This window comes from Sylvia atricapilla, chromosome 13, assembly GCF_009819655.1.
Source record: "Sylvia atricapilla isolate bSylAtr1 chromosome 13, bSylAtr1.pri, whole genome shotgun sequence".
NCBI classification, from domain to species: domain Eukaryota; kingdom Metazoa; phylum Chordata; class Aves; order Passeriformes; family Sylviidae; genus Sylvia; species Sylvia atricapilla.
The window spans coordinates 170,222-193,534 of NC_089152.1; the positions used below are offsets into that span (position 1 = coordinate 170,222).

At 45.7% G+C, this 23,313-nt stretch overlaps 1 protein-coding gene across 1 annotated transcript in view; it reads left to right on the forward strand.

Moving 5' to 3' along the window:
* The window catches only part of MAP1A (microtubule associated protein 1A), a 55,588-nt gene extending 33,367 nt beyond the window's left edge, over positions 1-22,221 (forward strand). Inside the window, 32 exon segments of the mRNA XM_066328087.1 lie at positions 7,265-7,347; positions 7,701-7,796; positions 7,798-7,842; positions 9,529-9,628; positions 9,631-10,070; positions 10,072-10,404; positions 10,407-10,802; positions 10,804-10,936; positions 10,939-11,042; positions 11,044-11,146; positions 11,149-11,862; positions 11,865-11,979; positions 11,981-12,114; positions 12,117-12,600; positions 12,602-12,672; positions 12,675-12,794; positions 12,797-12,844; positions 12,847-13,011; positions 13,014-13,403; positions 13,406-13,714; positions 13,717-14,184; positions 14,187-14,528; positions 14,531-14,665; positions 14,668-14,742; positions 14,745-14,864; positions 14,867-15,550; positions 15,553-15,831; positions 15,834-15,964; positions 15,966-16,005; positions 16,008-18,278; positions 18,915-19,147; positions 20,035-22,221. Coding sequence (XP_066184184.1) covers positions 7,265-7,347; positions 7,701-7,796; positions 7,798-7,842; positions 9,529-9,628; positions 9,631-10,070; positions 10,072-10,404; positions 10,407-10,802; positions 10,804-10,936; positions 10,939-11,042; positions 11,044-11,146; positions 11,149-11,862; positions 11,865-11,979; positions 11,981-12,114; positions 12,117-12,600; positions 12,602-12,672; positions 12,675-12,794; positions 12,797-12,844; positions 12,847-13,011; positions 13,014-13,403; positions 13,406-13,714; positions 13,717-14,184; positions 14,187-14,528; positions 14,531-14,665; positions 14,668-14,742; positions 14,745-14,864; positions 14,867-15,550; positions 15,553-15,831; positions 15,834-15,964; positions 15,966-16,005; positions 16,008-18,278; positions 18,915-19,147; positions 20,035-20,190 — 9,317 coding nt within the window. The 3' untranslated portion in view covers positions 20,191-22,221.
* The last annotated feature ends 1,092 nt before the right edge of the window (positions 22,222-23,313 follow it).

Below are 23,313 nucleotides of genomic sequence, written 5' to 3' on the forward strand. Positions count from 1 at the left end.
CACAACACTGCCATTAAATAGTAAGGAGGAACAGAGTGGGACTTGTCCTGTCACTGTGATAAACACATCCAGGTGCATCCCTGGGGTGCAAGAAATTGTGTTTGAGTTCATCAGCTGGAACCACCACATGAGGACCTGAATGGTGAATACACAGTTGTTGGCTGTGTACTGGCTGCCAAAGCAAGCTTTGTGTTTATTTTTTTACTCCTGAGCCTACCTTTTTAGCTGGCCAAGCTTCTAGGTCTCTGTCCGGCCAGAGCTGGTCCCATCTGCCAGCTGTACACTGTTCAGGTGGCCTGCTGGAGGAAGGAGCTGTGTGCTCTTTAGGTTCTGGGAATGTGATATTGCTGCCAACAAGGGCTCGTTCACTCCTTTCCCTCACTGCTGGACAACATGGGACAGCCCTGGTCTGGCAGAGGAGTGGGTCCATCATGCAGTTGGACACAGGACTGTGTATCTGTACAGACAGGATGAGAGACAGGACCCTGCTCAGAGTTCAGTGCAAAACCTTTTCTCCTTTTCCTCTGGTCTTTACAATCTCCCTCCCAAAGAGCTGTGGCTTGCTGTACTTGGTACAATCCTGGAGAGTTGGTGAATGACTGTGTTGTTTCATTCTCTGAATGGACACCATTTGGGGCTGTATTCTTTTTCTTCCATTGGCACTGGAGAAGCTGCAGTTGGAGACTTCACAGCCTCAAAATGAGTCAGTTACTATCTCGGTGTTATTATGTAATTTCAGAGTGGAGGAAATGGCAGTCTTTCAGCTTACCATAGCTCATGTTAATTATGCAAATATATGCATTCTAAGAACCTTATGCATGGTTTGACTGTCTTCAGAGGTGGACTTTGTTCAATAAACATCAGGAAGACCATGTGATGTCAGGCTCAGCTCTGTTGAAGTGTAGCAAAAGTTACTGAGCCATAGCAGTATCTGGGATCTTCTTCTTAGAGTCTTTTCAATGGTGTCCCCTTGAAGAGGAATGTTAATGTCAGCTAAGACAGCCAGAAGTGAGGAAGAGTCAGGTTTTAATCACTGTGGCTTGTGTGCCTTGATAACATTTTCAGACTCTGAAACTTCTGTATTTTTTATCCAAGTACTATTGGTGTTCACTTTACTGGTAGAACCTGGCCTGGTAAGCCTAAATAATTTTAGGGACAAGGAAGGGGAAGGGTGTGGGAAGGCCTAAGGGAGGTGATGAGGGATGAAGTATGCACCCTGATGTCAGGGAAAGGGCTGATTTCCATGTGGTCAGACAAGCAGTCTCTGTCCTCTGGATGGCAACATCGTGGGAGCTCTGCAGCCCAGATTTGCACCTGCCACCACACAGGTACAAAGACTGGTAAGTGAGATCTCTGCTCTGAGTTTTCTCTTTTATTGGCTAAACAGTCCTACCTGACTTCTGTCATCAAGATGTGCCAGTCCTTTAGTCATCTTTTGGCTCTTATGTTCATTCTGATTTGTTGTACCAGTCAGAGTATCATGACTGATTTCAGCACAGCTACTTGAAAGATAACCCAGTGCTCTCACCTAAGACATCATTTCATAAAGGTGAGAAACTGGGTCCTGCTGCCCTGTCACTTGGTCTCTGATTTCAGCATGGTGAGCTGTAACTGTGGTTCTTCCAGTCCTGATTAACAGAATGAAACCTCTGAGATTTGATGCTCTGAAAGACTAAAGAAAATAACAAGCAGCATCTTGTGTAGCTATCCTTGACAGCTCTTCAGACTATCCCAGAATTTATTCTGCAGCTACAGGGGCTTTAGGTGCTTCCATTTAAAGTAGCAGAACACAAGGATCTGTGCTGTCAGCATGACCTCCTTTTCTGTCTCTACAGCCATCTGTCTGGTTGTAGGATCATCTCTCTCTCTCAGGAGAGTTTGTCACAGTTACCCCAGTGCACTGTCCTTTCTTCCAGCCTAGCCTGACCTCCACAGGAGAGCCCTCTCTGCCTGACTGCTGAGCACTAAACCCACAGCATCTGGTCCTCTGTTCTCTCTCCCTCTGTCTCTTTGCAGACGCAGCCCTGAATGGTTAGTTCATGCCCACTCCAGTCAGTGTGGCTTTGTTCTTCACTTGCTATTCTCTGCCGTAACCAAAGTAATTCTACACTCAAGGGACACATAATCAGAATATGTTAATTGGAAGGGACCCATAGGGATCACCAAGTCCAAATCCCTGCTCCTCACAGGTCTAGCTAAAATAAAACAATATGACTAAGAGCATCAAATACCCCTTGAACTCTGACATGCTTAGTGTTGTAGCCAATTCCCTAGGGAGCCTGTTCCTGTTCCCAGGACTGCCCACCCTCTTGGTGAAGAACCTTTTCTAGTGTCCAGTCCAAACTCTCCTGATGCAGTTTCATTCCATTTCCTCATATCCTGGTGCTGATCACCAGAGAAAGATCAGCAACTTCTCTGCTGCCCTTCTTGAGAATGCTGTGAACACCAATGAGGGTACCCTCAGATCTTCTATGTGTGTATATACTCTTAAAAAAAAAAATATTCTGACTTTTCCTCCCTTCCCACTAGTTCAGCAGTTCGGCTGCAGATCTTGAAATGCCACCTCAGTGTTATTAATGGAAATTCACCCTCTAGCCCAGATTAGCTGTTGTTCACCACCTCTGGAATGTTTTGTGTAGTGCCTCCATGGTCAGGAGGAGGCACCCACAGGTGGCTGCCCTCTAGGAAGGAGCTGTATGTGCCTTCTGCAGGCCTCTGGGGTGAGGGTGCTGTTACTTCTGCACAATGGTGAGTAATGTGATCTTTGTGAAGAATGCAAATACTCTGTCTCTTTCCTGAAACCTTACAGTGGTTGTGAATGAGGTGTGTTTGTGTATTAAACCTTTCCATATGTTTAGATGCTTCCATATGTTATGCAAGCAAGCACTTCGTGTGGGTAAAAGGCAAGTAATGCCATGAGACAAACTACTTAAAAGACAGAAAACAAGTTAGCAAACGAATATAATGTCATCTTTGTGCAGCATCCAGAGGTAAAGTACAAGGGCTTCATGATTTCCACTACTTAATACGAAGTTGATTAGTACACTAAAGATGAAGAAACACAGAGGTGGCTAAATTTATAGATGACACAGCTACTGAGATCTAGAAAATTCTGTGAGGAACTTCTACAACTAAATTGCACAGCCATGGTGTGCATTAAATTAATTGTCAAAAAAGGCAAAATCAAGCACACTAGAGAAATTAAACCTTCTAGACTCCCTAAAAGAGTTTAATAGTTTCATGGCAGGGTGAAATTTGGATGTCACTGTGTACCCTAACTGAAGATCTTTATTTGGTGCAAAGCTAATTTTAGGTTGTATTATGATAGTTAAAAAAAAGAGATTGGGGAATAATACAGAAAATACAGTAATGACACTGTGAATCTTTTATGCACCTTCTTGTATGCTTCTGCTCTTGCTCATCCCAGTGGCTATAGGGATAGATGACAGCAGTTCCAAGGGACTAAAGAAACTCTCCTCTGAAGAAACAAGTGGTAAAGACCAGAGGCTTTCTGCCTTGGTGGGATCTTGGTGGGATGATGGATGGAAATGTTTCCTGGAAGTGCGCGTGCACAGGGATGATTGCAGAAATCAGAATGTACCTGAACACACAGACTGAGGGTTCATACAAAATGAGAAAAGCAATGCTACCAATGAGAGGAGATTTATTTAATGTAGGAGCTTCTGAGCACTGTTGGAGAGTGCTGCATGGGATCAGGGATCTGTGTTCCTGAATGCATCTGGAGACGAGCTGCATCCAGATATTTGTTCCAATTGAAGACTGTAGTCTTGAGGAGCTTGAGAAGGAGATTCCTTTTACTGGTCAATGGAATGGAGGGATTTTCTCATTTGCAATTCTATTTCCAGGCATGCATTTCACTGTGATAGAGCTCTAATAAGGACAAATACCTGGAAGTGACCTGAACAGCATGCTTCCAGTCACCATGTCTACAATGTCAGTCACACTGCTACGTGTTTCTGGTGCATGTGGTTTTTGTTAGCAAGAGGAATGATGTGCCGGGCTGTGTGTTTAATCCTCTGTCTGTGCAGCTGCTACCACAGACTGCATAGGGAAAGTGGCCACGAAAGGAGGTCTCAGCCTGATAAGCACTTGGATTCACAAGGGCCTTGGATTCACGGGCACGGGCTGCCACTGCACTGGGCTGGGAAGGCCACTGCCCCAGCTTAGAGTGAATAGGGGCTGGGGCATGGCCATGTTAGGGCACTGTGTTGCTGCCTTACTCTCAGTTTGCAGTTCAGCCTGGAGTTCATATGCTGTTCTGCTTTGCCTCTGAATTTAGTTAAAAAACAGTTTGGGATATTGGTGTGCAGAGGTGTGTGAAGTGAGTCCATGTTTCTGGAAATGGCCTATCTGTACAGCTCTGCTCTGTATCCTCTTGAGAATCAGCTGCTGCAACTGAAGAGAGGGAATCTGCCCCACGGCATTTCAGGAGCAAAGCTGTGGAGGGCTGCAGTGCTTCACAATGTCACAGAACTGGCAAACTGTAGGCTGGAAAGGACTTCTTAGGACTGTCTAGTCCAATCACACTTGTTCAAGAAAGGTAAGCAAAAGCAGGTTTGCCAGGCCTGTATCTAGCTTTGCTTTTAGTATCTTTGGGGGTGAATGCTCCACAACCTCTTTGTACAACCTATTCCAGTATTTGACCACCCTCACAGTAAAAACAGTGTTTTCTTGTGTTCAGATGAAATTGCTTGTCCTTTAATTTGTGCCTCACATCCTGTCATTGAGCACTACTGAGAGTGTCTGTCTGGCTTCCTCTTCTTTCCCTCCCATCAGGTTTTTATTTATTCATATTGAAAAATACCCCTCTCTCACACTCAGCCTCACCTTGTGTGAAAACAATTAGTCCCTTAATCATCCTCACAGACTCAGGTCCTTCCCCATTCATCCCTCCCATCTGCCAGCAACTGCTGTCCCTGCAGCTTGAGCCTTCTCTTCCTTGCCCATGTGCAGGGGACATTCCCTGAGGGGTGAGGGGCTGCCAGCAGAATGCTAACAGCCAGGCTTTGTTCACAGCCTCAGCAGGGACATCTCAGCTGCCTGGGCTCAGACCACGGGATGACAGCAAGAAGCAGTGTTTTCATGCCTGTTAGTGCTGCAGATGGGCCTCTAGCTTCTGCAGCTGGCACTGTCACCAGTGCTGCCCAGCTGGCAACCCATGGGCTGGCCTTGCCCCCGCAGTGCCTGGGCACTTGATGCCTGGAAAGATGCCCACAGGCGGCCACAGTGATCACACAGTGCCCAAGAGCCCTGGCATACGGCACAAGGATGAGGCTGCTGGTGTTGGTGCTGTGCACCAGGCAGTGTTCCCCAAGTGATGTGGGTAGCCACTGCTAAAATGATGTCTGGGGTGGGCAGGCAACCAGGTGGCAGAGGCTTTGTCACCTTTGTCCCTAGTAATGTTGAAAAATGGGGCAGACACTCTGTTCTGGATGCCCCAAGCAGCAGGACTGGAGGTCCTGGCGTAGGGGAGCTGTGTAAATGCTTCACAAGGGATCCGTGAGGAACCAGGATGCTCCTTGTGAGCATTTCAGGGACATCAGCAGTGCCTTCACAGTTATCATTGCCTTGAGGATGAATGGGGTTTTGTTTCTTCTGGCTGCACAGAATGCCCCAGGACACCTCCTGGGTTCTCCTCACCTGTGCCTCCTCTCACCCTCCCATGCTGCTCCCTATGGCTCACTTGCAGCATCCCCTCTGTGCACAGGGACTTGCTTCCCAGTGTCTCCAGCCATATATCTATTCCACATCAGTGCCAGAAATGCCATTGAACTCTGCATTTTGCACACTGATGGTTTGGTTTTAGCCTGGAGGGACAATTTTTAGCCAAACTGAAAGACAAATGCAGAAAACAGCTAAAGATGCCGAGTACCATTAGTTCTGCTGAGAGCTTAGCTCACTTTGGGCTGAAAGTTACCTTCTGGGGTCATCTGTCTGGTTAATTGCTAGTAAAACATTCCAGTAAAGTGAGTTGATTTAAAGCTATGCTGAATATTGACCATCCTTCCATCCTTCCTGTCCGTCCACCAGAGCTATTTTTAGAAGGACTGACATCTGCCTAGAAAGAGGGAACAGGAGATTGTGACGAGTGGAAAGAACAACATTGTCAGCAAGCAACAGTTGTCTGAAAGATGTGAAAGAAAAATAGGTGTCATTTCAGTGAAGATCTATAGACTTCCAATCTGTATGAGGGATTAAAACCTATTAAACTCTTAAACCCTATAAATTATACATTCCAACAGTAAGTTCTAGGTGCCTGGCTTGTTGAGTGAATGTCATGTCCAGAGGTAGATATTAGCAACAGACTGTGATAAACACTAGTTCTGTGCTGCCTGCAGTGACCAGGGGAGTGCGTAGGAAGGTGCTGTATGTTGTCTTGCATCCCAGAGCTGTCTGATGTGGGCAGACAGCAGGGCTCTGGTCCTGGCTGTCAGTGTGGCAGACACTCACTACCCTCTGTCTAATAAATTAATAGGGCCCTCGAATATGGCAGCATTTTGCCAAATATCGTACAATGCCCATGCCAAGGTGAGCATGCAAATTGCGTTTTACACTCCCAGGATCTTGTTTGCTTTTTTGGCGTCTTTTTTTTTTTTTTTTTTTTTTTTTTTTTTTTTTTCCCTAAACATAGAGAGCAGAGTCCTGTCTGTTCCTATTTGTGCCTCTGACAGGAGAATAGAATTCTGTTGTCTAGGTACTTCCCAATAGCAGCAGCTTAGGATGCACATTGTATTAAAGAAAACTGCTTCTTTAATGAAAAAAAACTGTTATGAATTGTGTAAACTTGTTACCAGTGCTGCACCACTCCAGTGAAAGCTGAGTGGTGCCCACTCACTGGCTGACAGAGCCTTGTGGTGGCTAGGATTTGGACAATGCCAGAGACATCTCTCTGTGGTAGCTGCGATGAGGCAAGGCACTTCTGTCTGGAAGGGGATAATTTGTCTGCGCCAGTGTTCACAGACACAGCTATCTGGCACAGGCAGGCAGCTCAAAGTGCCTGGCTCTGTGGACTTCAGAATGTGTTGGAGCTGAGCATGCTGATCCAGAAGAAGGATTCTTTCCTTGTTGTTGAAAAGAGTTTGCTCTGTTATTATGGAACTTGGGTATCCAAACTGGGTCTTGAATGCAAAATTGAAGCCTTGCAATCAAACCCATCGCTGAAGTGGGATTTTTGAGGCTAGAATATCAGTAGCTGGATGCTGTCTCATCAGCTTCTCTCATCCTGTTTAATCCCTTTTCTCAGGCCAAAGAACTCTCCATCATCGGAGTGACAACCTGGATACAGTGATCCTGGTAAATCCTAATGTGGACAGCATCGTGTCTGAGGTAAGACCCAGATGTGCCATCAGGTTCTGTCCACATCAGCTCTCCTGCCCTTGCTTGACATGGAGGTCATGATCATTACACTTCACACCTTCTGGAGAGTGCAAACCTGCTGCCAGTCTGCTGCAAGGTGTGGTGAAAAGGCCAGTTGCTCTGGTCTTGCCAGTAACCAGGATATACACAGTAATTCTGATGTGACATGATGCTGTCAGGCAGGACAGTACCAGTGTCTTCCCTCTTCAGTAAGCAGCCTTCTTGTATGTAGAAACTGTAGAGTTTGGCTGTTTGGGATTGGGATTCTGGGTGCTGGTGGAGTGCAGTAACTTCTAATGGCAGCCCTCTGTCTCAGATAACAGGTCCGCTCACTTGTGTGCGATTCATCAGCCCACAAACTACTGATCCTCTGTGGTCAGAGCTCAGACCAGGAAGGAGACTTGGTCCTGCAGACAGGATACCTTCACTTACCAGAAGTTTGCCGAGATACTTTCAGACCCGGAGGTGAGTGTGAGCTGTAATCCAGCACATCCCCTCCTGTTCAAGTGCACAATAGAGCAATGCAGCCTGCACCCTCTCTTCAGGTGGCAGATTTGCAGACAGATGGGTTTGAAATCCAGCAAAAAATTGCATACTATAAATAATTCATGTTACTGTCTTGAGGATCTTGCTTTACCTCTCTGTCTTAAGTTTTCCAAGGTACAGGGCATGGGTGATTCCTTTAAGTGTTCAGGTTGAAATAACCTTCCAGACTGGCTCTGCAGGGAGCAAACACTCAAATTTCTTAAGCCGTCTTAACATAACTGTGGGCAGGTTCCAAAAACAGCCAAGAGAGGTCATAATCATCCTAGAAAATGTGCATATTTCTCTTCATGTCACGGTCAGTCCACCAAACAAGTTCACAAGGCTCAGAATGTTCATTAGATGATGAAGATTGAATAAATGTTGATTAAGTAACTACATGATGATGACATAACTACAAATGTTGCTATATAATTGCAGAATTGTTGCATCATTCAGTTCGGAAGGTCATGTCAGAGGTCTGTAGTCCAACATCATGCATAGGGAAGAGTAAGCACTGAATTTAGGCACGTTTGGTCAGGGATTTGTCCAGTGAGACCTGGAAAACCTTACAGGGTATCTCTGAACCTCTGCTCCAATGCCAATTATCTCAGATGATACAGGATAGCTTTTCTGAGAGATTTACATCATTGCAAATACACATATGCTACTCTGGTTTTGAGAAGCTGTTTCCCCTTTTGTGTTTTTTAGAATGTCTCTGTCTGATATAGTTGCTGCAGGAGTGGCTGGATGATACTTTAACAATTGATATTATTATTGCTGTAATTACATCAATAAATATGCTTCATTTATTAAAGGTGATTTTTCTGAATTATCTCTGGTATCCATTTCAATGGACAGAAACTAGTCACTTAAGGGCTGTCTAAGCAAAATAATACAGTGTAAAGAAGTATCCAAATCTCATTTCATATACTTAGGAAGTTGAGGTGTTATACTTTGGTTGATATATGTTCAGCATAGCTGTAAGGAGCCTTGAAAATTATATGGACCTTTATTCCACTTATCATCACACAACATGTCCCCAACTCCATATGTGTGTTGCAAAGATGGAGTCACGACTTTCAAATAGGTCCCAGGAAAGCAAATTAATCTAAATCAAAGGAAAAGCGTATGTCACTAAAACTGAACAAATTACCTGTGGTGGTTGACTAGCCTAGTGAGTGAAGCTAAGTTCAACCAATGACACTTAGCACTGAAAAGGTTTTCTCAGGGCTAAAATTTACAAATCACAAAAAAAACACCCCAGCCTGGTACTTTTGAACCCAAACCAAGGACTGATAATCCCAGATTTAACAAGAAGTAAGAGAGGACACAGTGGTTCCTATTTTTATTTTCTTTTCCTGAGATCTTGTCACAATACATGCCCAGTACTCAGAGGCCGTAACACCCATCAACAGTAAGAATTTCAAGAGAGAGCATGGCTCTAAGCATTGATTTTCCATGGGCTTTCAAACTATTTCATCTACCCCCAATGTTTCCTGTTGGTAAACTGCTCATGTATCTTCAGTATTTCTGCATTAACTAGCTACTTTTTTTTTTTTTTCCTAAGGGCCGTATAGGTCTCAAAGCTGCGTTTGACCTTTACTTGTCTGTGCTTATCCTCATTAGGTCACCCAGATTCTCAGCAACTCTGAGTCAGGTACCAAGGCCTCTCTTACTGTGTCGTGCCCTGGAGAAGGAGCTTGGAGCAACCTTGGGCATCCTCGATTCAGGACGTTATTAATCTGAAACTGAATCCTGATCCAGTTCTGCCAGAAATGGATGGGGTGTCTGAATTTGCAGAATATGTCTCTGAGACAGTTGATGTGCCCTCTCCATTTGATCTCCTGGAGCCACCCCACCTCAGGGGGTTTTCTGAAGCTTCTAAGCCCTGCTGCTACATATTCCCTGGGGGAAGAGGTGATTCTGCTCTCTTTGCTGTCAATGGATTTAACATCCTTGTGGATGGTGGCTCTGAGAGGAAATCCTGCTTCTGGAAGCTGGTAAGGCATCTGGATAGGATTGATTCAATCCTGCTCACCCACATTGGTGCAGACAACCTGCCTGGCATCAATGGGCTGCTGCAGAGGAAAGTTGCTGAGCAAGAGGAGGAACAATCCCAGGGCTCCACCAACTACAGTGACTGGATGAAGAACCTAATTTCTCCTGAAGCTAGGGGTGGTTTTTTTTAATGTTCCTGAAAAGCTGAAGATGCCTGAAGCCTCCATGAAAGTAAAGAGGAGCATTGAAGAGGCGTGTATGACACTGCAGTATCCTCACAGACTGGGCATTAAATCAGAGCCTCTCTACAGGGTGGTGAGCAGCACCATCGAGCCCATCACACTCTTCCCATAAATGGGAGTGGGTAAGCTGGACATGTATATACTGAACCCTGTCAAGGACAGTAAAGAAATGCAGTTTCTAATGCAGAAATGGGCTGGCAATAGTAAAGCAAAACTGGCATCATTCTTGCAAGTGGGGAAAGAAGGTGAAATTTCTGTTCCCATATCTCACATCTAATCACAGCCCTAGTGGTATGGCTACCAGCCAGCCCAACAGAGAAAATTGTAAGGGTTTTGTTTCCTGGAAATGCTCCTCAAAATAAGATACTGGAGGGTCCTGAGAAACTCAAGCACCTGGATTTTCTGAGGTACCCAGTGGCTACTCAGAAAGATATTACTTCTGGAATACCTCCACCTGTGCTGAAGCAGACCAAATTAAACAAAGAACTGACAGTAAAGAGAAGTCTTAAGTCTTCCCCCAAGCCATCTGGACAAAGCAAGTCAAGAAGGAAGAAGCAGTTGAGGAGGGGGACTAAGGAAGTAAAACCAGAAGTTGTAAAGGATGCTAAAATTGAGAAAAAGGTTAAAGAACACACAGAGAAAGTTCCCGAGAAACCTGTTTAAACATGAAAAGATAAAGACAGAAACAACTGATGCTCTCAAAGCTGAGAAAAGAAAACTGGCAAAAGACAAGGCTGGAAAAAAGCATCTCAAAGAGAAGGTATCCAAACTAGAGGAGAAGAAAGACAAAGAAAAGAAGAGATTAAGAAGGAGAAAAAGGACTTAAAAAAAGAAGATGGAAAGAAAGATGAGAAAAAAGATTCAAAGAAAGATGATAAAAAGAAAGAAAACAAGCCAGAGCCCAAAAAAAATTTCTAAACCAGACTTGAAACCATTTACCCCAGAAGTAAGAAAAACATTGTACAAGGCAAAACTTCCAGGTAGACTCAAAACTGAGAAGATCAAGTAAAATCTGAAAAAGAACCTGAAAAGGTACCTGCTGACCTCAAGACATTACCAATGGAGAAGGCACCTGTACAAGTGGATCCAGGAGAGACATCCATAGTGGAACAGAGGTTAGTCCTGTCTTCACCAGAAGATCTTACAAAGGACTTTGAGGAACTGAAGCATGAAGAGAGAGGGGCCTTGCAGTTGACTCAAGAACTTTCTGATATGGAGGTTAGTGATAAGATTATGAGAGCACGTGAAGCAGAGATAAAGACTCCAATTGATATGACTGGTCAGAGTAACTTTGAAGTGGAACTGATTTCAAAAAGAAAGACCCCTGATGAGGGAGTAACTACTACTGATACAGGAAAAGAATCATCAGCAGAGGAAATAGCAGTCCATCAATGGGAGCTGATGGGAAGTCCTGCTGAAAAAATAGAGGATGAAAGAAAAACAATAGATGAAAACCATGACATAAGATACTGGGAGGGAAAAGCTGAACAGGGCAAGGGATATTCAGGTGTTCCTGACAAAGAACACCTGCTATCACATACGGACCTCTTGGCAAAGGATGTTCAGCCACCAGCGTTCAGAGAGGAAGAAAAGGAGGAAGAGGAGAAATCTCTTGGACAGAAAGAGAGGGAAGCAGAAACTTGTGGAAAGTATATTCAGAGGACAGAGGCACAGGAAGAGGATGAGAAGGAAAAGAGAGAAGATGTAATAGAAAAGGCAGAACTGAAGAAAAGGAAGAACAGCACATGAAAGCAGAGGAGAAAGTGGAGAAGAATAGAGAATTCTATGGGCTGAATCAGGATGATAGGGAGGACAAACTGTTTACCATACAGAGAAGGAAAGAGAATTAGTTTCATGGATGAGAAAACCAAGTTACTTGGAAAAGACATGACAAAGGAAGAGTCATATCTGAGCAGCCTGCCAGTCCCACCAGGAGCAACAGCAGAGCATGTTTCCTATATCCAAGATGAAACTATCCTGGCTACTCAGAAACAGAGCAGACTATTTCTGATGAAGAAATACACGATGAACAGGAAGAGAGGATCCCACACTTGAAGTATGATGTCAATGCCTATAACATTTCTGTTCCTGACCATCCAGGCTCTTTTGAAGCAGTACGTGGAATACAGGCCTTGCCTCCTGCTGACCTTTCAGCCAAGGGCTATGGTGGCCAGGAAGCTGAAATCCTGGCGTATCCTACAAACATTGTGGCAGCACCTCTAGCTGAGGAGGAGCACATATCTTCTGCTACCTCCATTACTGAATGTGACAAGCTTTCATCTTTTGCAACATCAGTAGCAGAGGATCAATCTGTTGCATCCATAACAGCACCACAAACAGAAGAGACTGGGAAAATCTCTTTACTTCTGGACACAGGAAACAGTATGCCCTCCTCTCGGACTGAAGCGACCCAAGGTCTGGACTATGTTCCCTCTGCTGGCACAATTCTCCCACATCATCCTGGAGGAAGACAAATGCTTTAAATCTCCACCCCCTGAAGATTTCCATGCATTAGCAGAAGGAGAGAGGAAACTGAAACTCAAAAAAAGAACCTTCATGAGGAGGTAGAAGATGAAGAAGATGAAGAAGATGGGACTCCAAATGTTGAGATGCCTGAGAAACTTAGAGGGCATTACAATGCCCCTGTATTTGCTCCTCAGGATGCCCTGATAATGTGATAATCAGTGTCCCCACACAGGTGATGCCTTATCTACTGAAGAAGCACCATTTTCCCAGGCTGACTCTGCAGAGGCTGAAGAACGATGCATGAGTCCTGATGACAGCACAATAAAAATGGCCTCTCCCACTCCATCTGGCCCCACCAGTGCAGGGCACACACCCTTCCACCAGTCTCCAGTGGAGGAAAAGCTGGAACAGTAGATTCAGATCTATTTGAAAAACAAACAGATGCTGCTGCCAAGAAACTGGAAGGCCAAACTTCTGCTGGGGTGAAGGGAGCCAAGGATGAATCTCTCAGAGAAGATGAGGCATCTGTGGCTAAATCCAGACAGGAAAGGGAAGTGCCTGGACCTGTGCAGCATGAACTGGTTTTGAGCAGTGATGTTCCAGTGTCTCCTGAGGAGGAGTTACAGGAAGAACCAGTGAGGAGGGAGGAGCTGCCCTGGCTCTCTTACCACAAGCAGGACACGGTGGTGATCGGGGAGGATGAGGAGCATCCCAGCACAAAACCAGAAAAAGAGCAAGGAACTAAAACTGCGACAGAAAGTTTAATGGGGTTTCCAAAACACTTGTCCTTTGAGCCATTGCAACCACAGGAACTTCTCGAGAAAATGTAGATCTTCCACAGTTCACAAGCCAAAGCAAATCTAAAAATGACAAATCTTTGCGAATTTCACCAGATGGCATCAAATCACCTTCTTTTACAGAAGAAAGGATTGGTAAAGAAAAATCCTCAGATATTTCTAAGAGAGTTACTGAAGAAGGAAAGCTGTATTTCACAGGAGACACCTCAGAAGAAGAGAAATACTCTCATGTTTCCATTGAAGATATTTCCCCAGAAGAGACCAAATCCATCTCTCTCACTGAGAGTTCCAGCAGGAAAACATCTTCAGATGTTTTGTTAAAGGGATTTCTCCAGAAGACATCAAAGCTCTTAATCTCACAGAAGAGATATCTGCAAAAGAAAAAACTATGTCCATCTGCAGTGGCAAATTCTCTTCAGAAGCTGTGAAATCCATGGGTTTCACAGACCAGAGCCCAGCTACATACGAAAAACCACTGGAAATTTCTGCCAAAGAACTGGAAGAAGCATCAAAATCTTTTCCTTGCCCAGAAAGTAGTTCAGTGAAAGACACATCACCCAGAGATTCTTCAACTGAAGAAATGTCTCCAGATGACAGCAGTTTATTTTCTGCACCAGAAAAGGGCCTGTTGAGGGGAAGAAATGCAGGCTTGGACTCTCAGGAAGTATCCCCAGATGCAAAGGGCTTACATTTTACAGAATCTAGCCCAAGTGAGGATAAAACATCTTCACACATTTCTCCTGAAGGTATAAAATCTTGCAGGTTCAAGGAAGCTCAAGAAAAAAATCTCCAGAAATGGAAAAGATTTGCATAAAAGATTTAAGTTATGAGAAGAAAGTGTGGTTTCCAGAAGAGGTCCCTGTTCAGGGAAGGCGGCAGAGATATGACAAAGAGAGGGAGAGTACATTCTTGGATGAGGTACCAGATTTTGAAACAAAATCCCTTCCTAAAATGGGAAAGGAGGAGAACCTGTCTCCTGAAGTGCCTGGCAAGCCATACCTGGAGAGGAGCAGAAAGGGAAGCATGGGGTTCTGCCTTGGGTATCTTCAGGAAGGGAGAGATAGTGGGAGAGGAGGGCAATTACCCAGTGAGGAGGATGAGGAGCTTCACCATGCTAAAGACAAACCATGCTACTCCAAACAGAAACTGAATGTTTAAAGATGGAGTCATTTGATTACAAAGAAGATGTGCAGAAGGGGGCCAAACCTATGTCAGAAACAAAGAAAGTGGATGTGATTCCTGCTGACATCCCTGTCCCAGAAGGACACAAAGGGAAGGTTCTCCTCTATCTCCTCAGTATGTCCCTGGTGAGGAAAATCAGGCCAAAGCTTTAACTGGAATAAAAACGGGCAAGAATTGTTGTTGACCTCTAAACAAGATCGCTCCTGCTTAGATGAAGAGGAGAAAGTTGTCCTAGATATCTATGCAAAGTCACTAGACCAAGTTCTGACAACATCTCCCTGTCTGCAGTGGGAAAGGAGGTTGAGGCACCACCAGGAGCAGGGATCAAGTTAGATCAGTGCAAGCCACCTTTGTGGGAGGATGTCCCATCGAAGATGGCTGAGAAGAAATCAGACATCAGTGATTTGTATCAGGAGATAGATTGCAAATACAAGTCAGATAGCAGGCAAGAGGATGACTGCAAATCCACTGAGGGTCTGTATGACTCTACAGGAAGAAAAGAGCAGACAGCAACAGCATCTACCCTGTTGCAATCTACGAGAGCAGCAGAATATATTGCAGAGTCCACAGAAGGGAGTGCTGAGCTGTCAGGGCAGTGTGCACACTCCCCTCCAGGACAAGGCTCATGTGAAAAAAGCAGTGATGCTGTGGGCTATGCTGGGGCTGTTGGTGCTACCATCCAAGAGGTGTACCCTGCAGAGACCTATTCCAGGAGTTCCCCTGAGCCTTATTCGTATGAGGAAGAGGTCTGCACACAGAGAGATGATGACAGTTCTGTAAGACAAGAGCCAGAAGAAAGAGAACCAACGCCCTACCCCGATGAAAGGAGTTTCAAGTATGCTGACATCTATGAGAAGATAATTGTGTCTGGAGTGGGACCCTCCCCTTTCACAGCCATGGGTGCACACAGCCCAGGTCACACTGATAAGGTGCCAGTGACAGCACCGAACTCTCAAAAAGGTCAAATTTTCATGTGTCTGCGAAGGAAGAAGAGTCCTGCCTTTATACCTCTGCTGAGAAGGAATTGTCATCTCCAGCATCCCCTAAGGATAAAGTAGATTCAGTCTTTGACTATAGAGACATCCATGAAAGATATTTGCCCTTGTCTGAAACAGGAAAGCCTAGGATGACAGAAGGACAGGAAAAACTGATTGTGTCTTCTGCTTTGCCAGGAGAACTGGACTCTGCACTGCACCCATCATCTGCGAGCGAAGCATTTGCCTCTCCCACCATCACAACCGACACCTTTATCAAGGAAAATCATCCACCTATATTGATGCTGGTTGTCCAGATGAGAACATAATTTTGTCTAGCCAGGAGCAGATATCTTTGTCCCTGAAATCCCAAATCCCAAATCCCAAAGATACATACTATGAGAAAAGCAGGTCGAGGGGAAGAAAGTGCAAGTGACTCAGAGCTAGAAAAGGTGCTAAGGAGAAGTCTGAAAAGGAGTCTAAACTGCACAGCCCCACTGAAGCTGCAGGCACTGTCTATGCACGTATCTCAGCTGTCAGCAAGTTGCCTGTCTCAGACCCCTTCCTGCAGAGCAAATGTCCAGAGTCCCTTTCAACCAGCTCTGCTGACTCTTCTCCCTCTGGTCCAGGCTGGCAAGAAGAATATGAAAGTAGGACAACTGCATCAGCTGCTCTTGTGGAGAAATATGTTGCTGGTTACAGTGATGTGCCAGACAAGGACAGAGATAAGCGAACTTCAGAAATGTGCCATGATTCTTCACAAAAGAGAGAGGTCGCTGAAAAATCCACAAAGGAATCCCATTTCTGCCTAGCAGATTATCCAAGTGCAGCAGTGGCCTCTGAGTGCCAAGAGCAAGCCATATACTTGAAATCTGCTTCCAGCAAACAGACAGAGGTATACGAACAGGGCCTGAGAGTAGAGAGCAGAGGGATGGATAACTCTTCTGGATTTGAAAGTTCCCTGGTAGGAAAGAGTGAAACAGCCAGCACATTCAGACATAAGCAAACCTCAGCAAGCTGTTTAAAGGATATTTCTCTTCCTTTAGAGTCTCCTTGTGCTTTACTCTCAAACCAGGGAAACAAAGATGAGTACTTGGAGGTTTCTGAGAAAATCAGCAGCCTTGGCTCATCTTTTCCTAAGTTCCCACCACTGAGTCCATATGAAGAAGACAAGGTGTTGTCCAAAGGTGTGGAGAAAGAGTCTGTGAGCCAGCAGCAGCTGAAAGATGACTCTTCCAGCCTGTCAGAGGAACCTTCTTCTGAAGCCACCACTCCTGTAATACTGACTACAGCAGAAAGTTTCTATTCCCATATGCTTGCCACGTATACAGGTGCAGGAGTGGAAGCAGGTACCAAGAGTGCTTGGGATATGTCTCCACAGGTTCCAGATAATGCTGTGAAAATACATACAGCTGAAACCAAAGACTTTGTCTTTGCTGAAGAACATGGTTCTCCATTTCACAGTGGCATGGGTGACCACACCTTGCCATGCAGAAAAGAGTGCCAGGGCTCAGAGCCCACACCATTCTGTGCAGAGCAAGAGCAGCAGCACTGTGGTAGCAGCCCAGAGCAGAAGGCACCATTTGCAGAACAGCCATTACAACTGACATCTCTCCCTGATGTGTTGACATCATTTTCTCGTCGTCAGCACGAAGATGAAACCACAGCAAATGGTCCAACAGAGGTGAGCACCAGTCTGCCAGCATTCCAAAGCACATACCATGCAGCAGAGGCAAAAGATGAAAACACATGTCCCGATTCTGACAGCAGTTTTTCTCCATGTGCAGGCAAAGAGGAAACAGAGAGGCAAAGCCGTCCTTCCTCTCTGATGTCCCCTGAAAACAGTTTCCAGCCATTTTTCCCAGATGTGCAGAGGCGTGAAAAAACAGAGGACTGTGGAGATGCTTCCCATGACATGGAGACCCATTTAGGAGGCAGTTCCGATTGTGGACAGAAATTTTCCTCATGTGAATACAAGCAGAGAAAAGGAGAACTCTCTCCTTCATTCATCAACCCAAGCCCCCATGAGCTCTCTGAAGACAGTGACCTCTCACAGGAGGAGGGTCACCCTTCAGTGCAGGGGAGACCACCCCACACTGGGAGCAGTCCCATGCAAAGTGCCACAGTGGAGGAAACACCTCCAACATCAGTGAGTGATTCTGGAACCTCCCAGTCAGACTCCGATGTCCCACCTGAGACTGAAGAATGTCCATCCATCACAGCAGATGCCAACATGGACTCAGATGAAGATGCAGATTTCCTCCCAGTGGACAAAGCTATGGGGAATGCTCATCATGCCAGTTCTAGGTCCAGCCATGATCCTCAGCCTGTTCCAATGGTAGATCCCCATCCCCACCCTCCTCACCCTGATGTCTGCATGGTAGACCCTGATATGTTGTTAAATGAGCAAAGCATGAGCAGAACTGATAAAATTTCCAAGAAAGACATAAAAGAAAAGAACAAAGGTGTGAGGAAGCCTTTGAGCAAACCCAAATCTTCCTCACCTGCTCGGAAATTAGATGTGAAAGGGAAACGATCACCCACTCCTGTGAAACAGTCATTGGACAAATCTCCAAAATCTGTCACTGCCAAAAAAGAAAGAGATGGAGGAGAGAAGCCCAAACCACGCACCGCACTGATGCCAGAGGATGAGTTATCCCGGAGTAGTCACAGCAACCCTGGCAAGAGCCTAGTTAATGGCATCAAAGCAAATCCCGGTAAGAAATCTTTGTGTGCATTGTCTCTATAAGTCAAACACAGAGAAAATCACTGGGTTAAACATAGCAGAACAGAGAACAGGTCTTCCCAGTCAGGCATGAAAAGTTATAACCAGTGATAATGTTGAGATGTACAAAAGGTTGATATGAAAGAGCAATAGAGTCCTAGGAGTAGCAGCAATTGACAGGGATGGACCTTCAAGAAAGACAACTGTAATACCCTAGGATAGCATGCAGAGGCCATCAGAATGGGGGAGGATGTCTGTGTGTGTGTGTGTTTAAGCAAATACATGTTATTAACAAAAATTAGGACTGAATATTAATTGGGATGACAGCTCTGCAAAAGTTAATAACAGAGATTTTTGATTCCCTTCCCCAGAAAAAAGCTTCTGATCCTAAAGCTTTCCAGTCCCTCCCCAAAAAATAGCAGAACTGCCTTTCTCCCCCAAGACCTGTGACAGCACTGGCCCAGAAATGCACCCAGGTCACCTCTGAGCAGTGGAGTGTGGATAAGTCTCAACTTCACTGTTACAATGGAAAAGTCTTTCTGGAATCCAAGTCCTTCTGTGTTAATAATCTGGGTGTTTGTCCCTTGCAGGAAATGTTTGATAGCCTCTTGTTTCCTTTTTCCCAAAGCTTCCAATAGTCCTAAGAGCAGTTTATCTGTGCCTATGGGTCCACCTGTCTACGTGGACTTGGCCTACATCCCCAACCACTGCAGTGGAAAGAACACAGATCCAGAGTTCTTCAAGCGGGTTCGAGCATCTTATTATGTTGTGAGTGGAAACGATGCAGCCAATGGAGAGCCAAGCCGTGCAGTGCTGGATGCACTTCTGGAAGGGAAGTCTCAGTGGGGAGAGAACCTGCAGGTAGGTCATGGAAATGCAAAGGTGTGTGTCATGCTGTCACAAGTAAGTGTTCAGAAGAAAATGGGTATCACATACCCAAGGGAGTACACTGAGAGGAAGCAAATGGTACTGGGCATACCCTGTTTTGCAGTCTCAGCAGAGTAATTGCTTGTACTGATGATGAGGAGGACACCTACAAAATGGTCTGAATGGAAGCAGATATGTCCTCTTTTCCACATCCTCCTGAGGGGAGGAAGCATTGAGAGATCATACATTCCTCTACTTACTGCAGGATGACCCTATCATCAAGCAAAATCAAGCATCAACACAAACTGAATTTTTGTCAGTGTCCCACACCCAGTGGCATCTGTTTTTGTGACAGCAACTTACTAATAGAGCTTTTAAACAAGAACGTTCTACAACAGGGTTTTTGCTTAGGCAGGCTTGCAGGACACCCCAGGGGACACTCCTGAAGGCACATATGGGAAGGTATATCTGTTCTTCCAAATGAAGAAGCCTCATATTTCAAGGTCCCTGAGTTGCACACTGGGTCAATGGGCACACAGTGTCCATTAACAGTGACACTGCCCAGCATTGTTCCTTTTCACACTGAAGGATCTTTCTGTTTCTGGAGCTCCATAGCAGGATGCTCTCCTCTGCACTGCAGCCATTCTCATCATTATGGTGTCAGTGCTGCCAGTTTGCAGCCAGTTCAGAGCCCCATTGTGCTGGTACTGTATAAAATAAAGCTCTGTCTCAGAACCTGACATCTGAAAGACATTAAATAGAGCAAGCAGTACCAAGGGTACAGTGTTCCAAAATTAACAAGAAATTTTAGCCTCAGCTCCTATGGGCATTGTTGGTCACTGCAGTTGTTCTCAATCATCCCTGCTGCTTTCTTTTCCCAGGTGACATTGATCCCAACACACGATACTGAGGTAACACGAGAATGGTATCAACAGACCCATGAGAAACAGCAGGAGCTAAACATCATGGTACTGGCAAGCAGCAGCACTGTTGTGATGCAGGACGAATCTTTTCCAGCCTGTAAGATTGAATTCTAATCTCCCACATTTTGTGTTCATCCATTGACTCTTCAATCACCGATGCAACATGAGAGACACCATCTAATCACAGTCCAGTTCTTCTCTGGTTTAGTCCTCTACATGGTTCCCATTTGTCAGGCAATCGGGTATCCATCTTACTCAGCACTGGATGCCATGAGGAAGAAGTGCAGGGCTCTGTAATTTTCTGGACTGAGCTAAGAATTTGTGCAAGAGCAGTTGCAAGCCAGGGGCACTTTCACCTTCCCTGCTTTATTCTGCTGCCTGTACAGTTTCTGTAGACTATCTTGGCTGCCTTGCTGCTGTGAGAGCTTGTTCTACTCTCTTCCTGGCTGCCTTGCCATTTAACCTGCAGCACCATGAACCTCACCTTTCTGGCGAGGGCTGAAGTGCTGCTGCTGCATGCAGAGAGTGCATGGGAGGCAGGGGGGCAGAGGCGAAATCTACCTTGCAAAGAAATTGCACCCAGGGAGATGAGGGAAGACAAAACACTCTGACCATAATGGGACAGTGAAGGTCATTCTTCCATCTCTCCTCCTGAGCATACAGGAGGTGTTCTGAGCAAGGAGACCTGTGCTCCAGCTGGGCACGACCACCACATGCCAGCTTGGCAGATTTCTGTCCCAAGTGCTTGCCTGTGGCATCTTTCAGCACCTGTTTGCGGTGCTCAGGGAGCTGGGATGAAGGACATGGCAGTGGAAGGGTTCAGCACATTCCTAACCTGCTAACTTGAGCTTCGCACACACAGCAGCCAACTGACCCCTGCACACCAGTTGTGGCAGGAGGAGGCACAGAGAGGCTGTGGCCTAAAGCAGTTACATGAAAAGAGCATCCAAACGCACAACTACAGCCCCCTCAACAGCAGAAGGGCTGAAAAAACCTTGGCCACTGCTGGCCCAGGATGTACAAGAAACCTCCCTGTCCCTAAACCAAAGGCTCTGGAGGACTGTGGTGAGGCAGCTGAGGAGCACACAGGCCATGCTGGGGGAGGCTGGTGGCCAGACATGGTGCTGCCGTGTGCCAGCTTGCACACAGCAGCCATCTCCTCACTGCCTGTGTGCCAAGGTCCAAGCCTTACAGCTGCGTTCAAGGTTTTGTTGTCCCCTCAAGTGTCCAGGATGTGGGGAATGGAACTTGTGGTGTGAGAGAGGAGACGGCCCTTCCCAAAATACTTGGGAAAAAGTAGTTTAGCAAGTGTAGTCATTCTCAGTTCCTCCACACTGTCAGGGATGTGGTGACAGTGCAGGTGAGGTGCTGCTCATCCATGTACTGCCACCTTGCAGCTTGTTCCCTGGCCTTCGCATCACTGTGGGCCTCTGTCCTTGCTCTCTGGATGTCCTGGCAGAAACACGAATGTGTGCCATGGGTGCATTGTGGCTACTGAACAGTCACCCAGAACCTCCTTGGTGCACAGACCTGTTTCAGCGTGGGAGACAAGTTTTCCCAGCAGGGAGTGGGGCGTTCAGATGCACTAAGCCTGCAGCAACCACGAGCCTTTGCCACGTCCAAGAGAATTGACAGAGGATCTTACCACAAAGACAACTTTTCTGTAAGACAAAGAGAGTGGCAGCAGGCTGTGCTCTGGGGAAGGAGTAAGATAGAAAGCTGTGCTGCAATGGTTTATATTCAGCACAAAGTATTTCTATCTGCTGTGACACCCACTGTGCTTGGCCCTGAGCAGAGGGCTGACTCAACCATGAGCCTCCTCGGACCCTGTGTTGCACTTGCCTGGGACACTTCAGTCTCAGTGCTAGTTTTCTGGCAGATGACATGAAGAAAATGCTGCTTAGAAACCTGCTCCTAGCACTAAAATGGAGTTTCTAGGGAAATGGTCTATTTTGCATTTTAATTTATATATTTATTTTTTTAATGTTAAGCTGCATTTTGTGTTAATATTTTAATTTATACGTGTTAACATGATACCATATGCTTTTAATGTCAGGTCAGAGGTTTCTCAGTACAAATACTAACTAACATGCTGCAACTTAAACAAAAGGAAAAGACCATTGTGAACTTGTGGGCAGCAAAAATGTCTCTACCCAGCAGCTGTAGGACAAGGCCTGAGGCCAGCAGCCTCCCCAAGGCACAGCCAGCTCTTTGGCTATGGCCCTTGTTAGGAGCATGTGAGCTTACTCAGGGCTTCAGCAAATCTTGCCCTGTGCTGTGTTCATTTTAACCATGGAATCACACTGTCTGCCAGCATAATAAATGTCATTCTCTGTACCCCGATGGGGTCAGCATTCATGAATGTTGGTTCTGGCAATTGCAGGCACTAAAACACCTGCCCCTGCCCCTCCCCAGAATGCTGGGGAGCTTTGCCTACAGTGCTTTGGGGAGACCCTGGCTCACCCACCATGCTGGCAGCTGCAGGATGCCAGACACCAGAGGCACAAGCATGGCCCTCACTGGCTCCTGGGATCCCTCTGTGTAGCTAGATGTAAAAGCTAATGCACTAACTTTAGATAGACCCACACATGAATGTTTTCTCAATTTTAAACTTGAAGCAATTCTGACTAAGCAGCAGTAATAGTGAGGCTTTGTGAGGTGCCTGCATCCTCTGGGCAGGAGTGTGGCCACTGGTGGATTCCAGGAGGAAAGCTGCCCTCCACACTCTGCTCCTGCCCTCTGCAGCTCTGCTGGTGGCTACCTTGGCATCCTACACCAGTTTGCCTCCCTGTCGTCAAGGCTCCACATTATTTTTCAGTTTTTGTTGCAACCTGTTCTGCCTTGAGCTTCTCTCACTCCCTATCTCCCTCTCTCCTCCACCCCTATCCATCTTAAAAAAACTACAGGGAAAAAGACTTATGAAAATGTTGATCATTGTAGACTCTCACCCTGCTCAGGCCACAGGAGCCAGCAGTACCCACCCAGAGCCAGAGGTAATACAACACTATAGAGAGAAACGGTTAAACTCTGCTTTTGCTTGTTTCTGCATGTGGGCAACAACGCGTAATCTTCCTGTATGTAATAGGTAAAAAAATACTATTTTAAACCTATAATTAAAAAGTGAACGTCTTAACTGTATTGAAATGGCATCTTGTGCTCCTAGCTTCTTCTATGCTAAATGTTTTAAGAAGAGAGCCCTGATTCTTTTCTTCAGCATCACATTTCTGTTTGAATTTA